The 7,500-nt window shown below is 42.0% G+C and overlaps 1 protein-coding gene across 1 annotated transcript in view; it reads right to left on the bottom strand.

Moving 5' to 3' along the window:
- The window catches only part of LOC113808271 (BRISC and BRCA1-A complex member 2), a gene marked incomplete at its 3' end in the record, with an annotated part of 41,899 nt that overhangs the window by 1,351 nt on the left and 33,048 nt on the right, over positions 1–7,500 (bottom strand). Inside the window, 3 exon segments of the mRNA XM_070121947.1 lie at positions 3,103–3,240; positions 3,631–3,717; positions 7,479–7,500. The exon segment at positions 7,479–7,500 is cut by the window's right edge and continues 68 nt beyond it. Of these exon segments, the coding sequence (XP_069978048.1) occupies positions 3,103–3,240; positions 3,631–3,717; positions 7,479–7,500 (247 nt within the window).

Below are 7,500 nucleotides of genomic sequence, written 5' to 3'. Positions count from 1 at the left end.
GCTCTTGAAGGATGATTAAACCCATTTGGCATTTAGGAAAGGACTTTACCATTACTTCCATCAATAAACACATGTGGAATGTACATCCATGAGCCATGACTGGAAGAGTGCCAGGATGCTATTTCTATGCTCAGGATCTTACTGGTAGTGAAGGTTGTATTACAGAAAAATTTATTATGGAAAATTTCTAAAATGAGACACAAAATGTTTTTTTTGTTATATGCACTGAGTTATGGATTACCTTGAGAGATGATTTGGAGTCTGTGCAGGGAAAACTGTCTATTACCATCTGGATAAGGCAAATCAAATGACAAATAGAGACATTGGAAAATGTACAAAGAGCTAAAAATGCTTATGCATAAAAAGAAAAAAATAACATTGCATGGGGTCTTGTCACCACACACGAGTGTTTGCGTGCACCTGGCCTATAAGGCGCACATTCGTCAGAGTTACTGCTCAAGTAAGCCTAATGCCTTATTTTGGGCTATGTGATGGCAGTGAAGCATCCAGATCCACGAGTGCACAAAACCCTTTGAGGGTGACTAGCCTCATTTGGCATTTAGAAAGCTTTTGCATTATTTCCATCTATAAACAAGTATTGAATTTAAAGTTTGTGAGCCATGACTGGAAAAGTAAACATCACTGTAAAGGAGGGGCATATAGTCTTGTCACTGCATATGAGTGTTTGTGTGCACCCATCTACAAGCCGTGCACTAGTCTGAGTAGCCACTCACATATGCCTAAGGCCAGCATTTTGGGCTATGTGACTGCTGTGAAGAAACTGGATGCAATGGGTTGGTATAGTTAACAATTAGCCCCTGGATGATGTGGATTTACATCATGACTAAATTGGGCATGGCTACGGATAACTAGTCATTAATGTAATTTTACCATGATGCACGCATTATGAGGTACCTTCAAGCCCATATGTCACATGTTCTGGGGCACTGCCTCAGGTAGAGCAGGACGTGATGCTCAAATTGGTTTTTGTTTTGTAGAAAGGGCAATATTCAGCACAAAAATCATTTGCCTGCTATACTTGGAAGATATCATACACCAAAATACTGTCCTCTGTCTGAAACATGCCTCAGATGCAAGCCCAGTCGGCTGCTCATACTCCCCAGAGCATGGAAATGGTGTCCTCCCTGGAGCCAGTGCTCTTCCAGTCACTGCTTACACACATTACATTCTACATTCGTTTATTGATGGGAAAAATGCTAAAGCCCCCTTCAAAGTGCCAAAAGAGTCAAATCACACTCCAAGAGGTTTGTGTACTCATGGGGAGTCTTTTCTGTCACTCTGTCCTTCGATCATGACAGTAAGTTTGCATCATCTGGGCAAAGGCCAATTTGCCCAATGACAGCTTCTTCATGCCACCCGCCCCTCATCATCATCATCGAGGAGCTAAAACCAACGGGGTCACATATCCACATCCACCTCTGAGGGTCCCTCATAGCAAGCCGCTAGGTAGGCACTTGGCCCATCTTGAGCTCCTCATGACAGGTTTGATTGATCTGCCCATGCCACGACTTCTTAGGTCGTCCCACAGACCTCCTCCACCCAGGGCTGTCTCATACAGAGTCAACCTGGTGGGCAGGATCATCCTGTGGAAAGTGAGCCAGGTGGCCGTACACATGGTCCCGCCAACAGTACCCCATGATCCAGAGCAAGGACCTATTACAAAAGGTATCAAGATGAGACTCCAAGGTACAAGATAATGTCCAGGTTTCACTGCCATATAGCAAAACTCGTATAGCTTGGTCCTTCTGCACAGGTACTGGCATTTCCAAATCCATCTGCTGATTTCCTGGTCTGACAGCCCTGAGTTATGAACTACACTACCAAGATATGTAAAGCTCTCTGTGACTTCAATGTTCTTGCTGCAAGCACGTACTGATTGAACAGGAGACTTCTAGACCCAGGGGCTTCGCTTCATTACTAAATACATCCAGAGCCACCATTAGGGTTTCCAAAGACTCAGATAGAATTAGCAACATCATCGGCAAAGACAAGGTCAGTAACCTTGATACTGCCCAGAGTTGCTCCACAATGGCTTTGAACAGTAGCTCTGCCCATAATCCACTCCGTGCAAGTGTTGAAAAGTGTTGGTGCAAGGACACAGCCTTGCCTCACTCCTGAACTAACAGGAAAGAAGTTTGACAGCCCCCCTCCCTTACACACACACACACACACACACACTTTACAGCACTTTCAGTACCAGTATACAGTCTTGCTATTAATCCAACAATCTTTGTTGGAATTCCTCTCAATCTCAGGATCTCCCAGAGTGATTCCTAATGCATTGTATCAAATGCCTTCTTGAGGTCGATGTAGGCTGCAAGCAGCCCACGCCCAAACTCATGACGGCGCTCTACAATGACTCAAAGCACAAGGATACGGTCTATTGTGGACTTACCAGGAGTGAATCCAGATTGCTCTGGCCTCTGGTGCCTAAGCAGGTGGTCTCTGATATGTCTCAGAAGGATGTGGGTGAGAACCTTGCCTGGTATAGTGAGCAGTGTGATGCCTCAGTGATTGCTACAGTCCCATCACACCGCAACAGGATCTGAGACGATCTGGCCACTTACTAAGCAAACTGGTCACCTGTGAAGAGGGCTTGGAGTTCTCAGGGCTTGGAATGCAGGGTGAAGGTCATTTACTAGGAAATGGCTTTCAACCTCCTCTACAAGACTCCTAATAAACTGTTCCTTGTCACTCCTCAACAGTGACCAAGTTCTGCACACCTGAAAACAGTGCAAATCCCGATCCCTGTCAGACGAAGCACATGACAAGCATCTGTGGCTTCCAGTGTCTCCTATGAGATGAAATTCTGTGTTGCTCTTGAGCATTCACCAATTGATTCTTGTCCTGCCCCTTGACTCAAGTTTTTCCATGATGTGATCACAACGTCATCCGGGTCCAAGGGGTTAATGTGCATAATAACAGTACTAGAAATAATTTTTTTTCCTGAAATCTGATGTAGGACTAGCAGAGTGACTCCTTGGTCATTATGAGTGATAACAAAATCTAATATATAGACGTGTGGTGTACATTCACACACTTTATGAAAAGCATCCAATTTTTACAAACGTTTGAGCTTACCCCCTGAAATGTGACATGAAGTAAGCTTGTTGCTGGGCCTGTGTTGGCATCAACTAGAACTGGTGGTACATCTTGAAGACTCAATGGCAGACGGACTAGCAGTGAAGAGTACTGTGAGCCTTGATTTCCCACAGAAACCTGAAAATCACTAAATTTTAGAGATATTTGACAGTAAATATTCTTGCACACATTGCACTAAAGTTACATTCCTGTTTTCTTTCTCTTTCTTTTTTTATTTCTTTTTTTTTTTTACAAAATATTTTTTTCAAATATAATTACTTTATATACTAAGACAACAACATAAACATCTTTTTATTTTATAGACAATTTCTCATTAATGACAAAAAAATTAAAGTTTTAATTAACATTCCTGTTGTTGTTTTTTTCTTACAAAACATTTCTCAAATATAATTCATTTAAATACTAAGACCATGAATATCTATTTCTTTTATATCAAATTTCTTATAATTGACAAAAGGTTTCAATCATGAATGAATACTTGATTGTTTAAGTATCATCTTCACTTACCTCAATGTCTCCTTCCCCTATGCTTAATGTCTTTAGGAGAGACTCGTACACAAACTGCAGCACATCATCATTTTCCAGCTTCTCCAACTATGGGATTATTAAATGTGTTATAGTAAGGTCCAAGGATGATAGGAAAAAATAAATGTAAGGGGAATGAAATAGATAGACAGAAACAATGAAAGAAGGAGAGGATAAAATAATGAAGGAAGAAAGAAGCCAGGTACGGAAAACTTAATATGAGGTGGGTGCAATGGATTACATACACAGCAAAGACAACCATTCCTGTGTACTCCTAAGATTCAAGGCCTGAGACACTTTGCAGCACCCAAGTGGCCTGGCTATGTGCTTACTGGCATAACTACATGGGCACCACATATTCTTGTAGCCAGAAAATTGGAAGTACACAGGAGTGGAATCCTACAAATATTCTATACACATGAACCCCAAACTTATGGAAGATTGTTTAAAATGTCACCCTCTCTGCTAAAATGTGCCATAGCACCAAAAGGAATGAAAATGGGTATGAGAGTTAAAGATTATGATAAAATGTGTTAGATGTCAAAGGATTAAGAGTGTTATAGTATAGATGTGGAAAGGGAAATAGGGGAGCAAGTGAACTAGAGCAGAAATTAGTATAAAGAGGAGGGTTGGGCAATTGAGTGAATTATAGTGTATCTGTCAATGGGGAAGGTATTGGAAAAATGTTCAAGGAAGAATAGAGATAGCTGTTGAAAAGTAGAAGAAGAATCCAGGGAGAGGGGAAGGTGTTAGGTGTTAAAGGAAAGTATGGTAACGAAAATGGAAAGGAGGGAAGAAAATGAAGGAGAACAGTGATTAGTAAATGGGAAAGGTTAAAGAGGTAGAGCAATTAAGTGAATTGCATTGTATCTGTGACTGGGGAAGGATTAGAGATAACAGGTGATAACAGCAGATATGGTTGTCTTAGTAGTAGGGGATTAGGTATCTGAGGGTTGAGATATAGGATCAGAAGTAGGTGAAGGAGTAGTGTCCAGGGGTTCAATAGGGAAAGGTATTATGATAAAAGAGATTCATGTGTGTATCCAGGAGGGAGTGGGAAGGATAGTGGGGAAGGATGGGGTTTTGGGTGGGGGGTTGGTTTGGGTGGTATGGGTAGGTGAGAGGATGAGGTAAGTGGAAAAGAATGGGGTTTTGGGGGAGGTATTGGTTTGGGTGATTGAGAGGATGAGGTATTTTGGGAAGGGGTAGGGGGAATATAAGGGGGTAGAGTTACTGAGTGCATTGCAGTGTATCTATGACTGGGGAAGGAATAAGGACAATGTTCAAAGAAAACAGAGGTGGCTGTTGGAGAAGTAGGCGGAGAAGAATCAAGGGATGAGAAAGGAGGACTGGGGAAGCCAGTGAAGTATCAGAAAGAATGTCTGGAGGGGAGGGGTCTGGAGATATATATATATATATATATATATATATATATATATATATATATATATATATATATATATATATATATATATATATATATATATATATATATATATATATATATATATATATATATATATATATATATATATATATATATATACATATCACTGTTGTGATAGAGAATTTGTGTGAGTATTCAAGTGGACGCAGTAGAGAGGGTGGGGTATGTTGGGAGGGTGTAGGAGGAAGGGGGATAGAGGGAATTTGAGGAGGAGGAGGATGGATATCTGCATATACTTCAAATGTAATAGGAATAGGAACAGAGCAATTGGGGGGATGGATGAGGGAGCAGAGGGAGGAAGTTTTGGACAACTTCAAGGGTTTCTGGAGGGGAGTTGGGTAAAAAGGACTGAGAAACAAAGGTTCTCTTATAAGGAGGAGAAGAGGAGATAGATATCTGAGGAACAGATAAAGAGGAAGGTGTAGGAGAGAATGTTATAGGAGAGTGTGGAGTGGAACGTTTAGGTTGCCTGGTATGACAACTGAAGTGAGGAGGAGGGGTAGGTATCAAGGAAGTGGTAGAGAGTGGAGTATCTGGATTTAGAATGGAAAACGGATTTGACTGGTGGATAGAATGAGTAGACATAGTACGTAGGTTTAGGGTATAGGGGAGATACCTGGGGGGATGCAGAAACATCTAATGAAGACGGTGGGGGAGCAGAGCGAAGGACTGTTTTGGAATAAGTTGAGAGAGAAAAACCTCGTCTTTGTGCTTCCTGTCTGGCCTCACGTAGTGTGGCCTAGCTTAAATCTGAGGACTGCTACCTCACATTCAAACTTATAGGCAGGGCAGCTCATATAAAATACATTATGGGAGTCTCCACAGCGGGCACATGTACGTGACTGAGCAGGGCAATTTGAACGGTCATGTCCAGGTTGGGAACATAAAGGGCAGCAGGCTGTGGAGTGACAATGTTTGGCTGGGTGGACAAAAAGCCAACATTTCTGACATTGTCAGACATGATAAAATAATCCACTAATATAAATCTCATGAGGGAGGTCTTGTCTATGGAAGCTGATCTTGGCAATATTGAAGTGGGATTTACGCTAGCCTCTGGGAGGAACAGTGTAACATTGTACTGCCGCAGTATCATATTCACCTAGGCAGGAAAGTAGGGCATTTTCACAGTCTGACCAGTCCTTGTTATACATTGGACAAGCATTGGAAATTGAAAGAATTGAAACAGCTCCAGTAGAGATGGGTGAGGTTCAGCAGGAATGGGTTTGCCAGTTAGGTCAGTTAAGGTAGATAGTGCACGAGCTTGGGCTTCAGATGTAACCGTGACAAGGCATGAACGATCAGGGTGACTGCGAAAGGTAACCTTGCCTACTTATTTCATGAGGCACTGCTGAAAGAGAAGGGTATTCTCAGAATAGGGGGTTGTGGGGGGAATCACAAAGAATCGATCCGACTTGGCTGGGCCAAAGAGAGTACTCAAAAGGTTTGCAGAGGTAGAGGCAGTAGAAGGACGAAGGCAAGAGGAAGATGGTATGGTGTGGAGTGTGGTAGTTCTGCGAGGAGGACAATAAGGATGAAGAGTAGTAATAAGGGAAATGGGGGTTGACACTGAAGAGGACTGTGCAGCAAGAGATGACGAGGAGAATGTTGGGGTGCTTTCTAGAGGATGAATAATAACCTGGGTGGGTGTTTTGGAATGGTTAGAGTTATTCTGAAGTATCAAAGAGGGGGTATTAGTATCAGTGGTCGAAGCCGTGGTCAATGGAGGGGCAGGGGTCGGAAAACCATGAAAATCAAATTCAGATAGACTATCTGATAAAGGGGCAAGCCTTAATGCCTCTATCAAGGGTAAAGAATCTTCATTACTGGCCATGGTGAGTCTGAATAAACTGGGGAGAAGAAATGGTCTACCCCTTAGGGTCCCCATAAGGGGTAAGGGCAAGGCAATTAACCAAAGAAATACCATGCCCATGGCTCCCAGAGGCCTTTCGTGACTGACACAAAGCCAACCTTTCATCCTTTCAGCACGGCTCTCACAACTTAGGAATGGAACAGAGGAAGGGAATAAAGAAAATACAGAAAAGGAAAGAAGAGAAGGACCAAGTAAAATTAGTTGAGGCAAGGGCTGAGGCCCAAGGTATGGGTGATCCCCTACACTGAGTCTCAGTCTCCTAAGCCCTCCCACTACGACAATGAGCTAGGTATTGGGAGGGTATGGAAGACAAAGGAATGTGTAGCATGTTGGAAGACAAAAATTAACAAACATATTTCAATATATCACATACCAAATATCTATATGCATACACATATATCTATATCTCTATATAAATATATATGATTCTCCAATGACTATTTTTTACCCACAGAAAATTGGACATGACACTAAAAGACTGACATTACCTATCAAAGACTATCATATTCTTACCTGATATCTTTTATACAGCTGT

Source organism: Penaeus vannamei, chromosome 5 (genome assembly GCF_042767895.1).
Source record: "Penaeus vannamei isolate JL-2024 chromosome 5, ASM4276789v1, whole genome shotgun sequence".
In the NCBI taxonomy this organism is placed as follows: domain Eukaryota; kingdom Metazoa; phylum Arthropoda; class Malacostraca; order Decapoda; family Penaeidae; genus Penaeus; species Penaeus vannamei.
The sequence above is the reverse complement of the archived record's forward strand: the minus strand, read 5'-3'. Positions and strand labels throughout refer to the sequence as shown.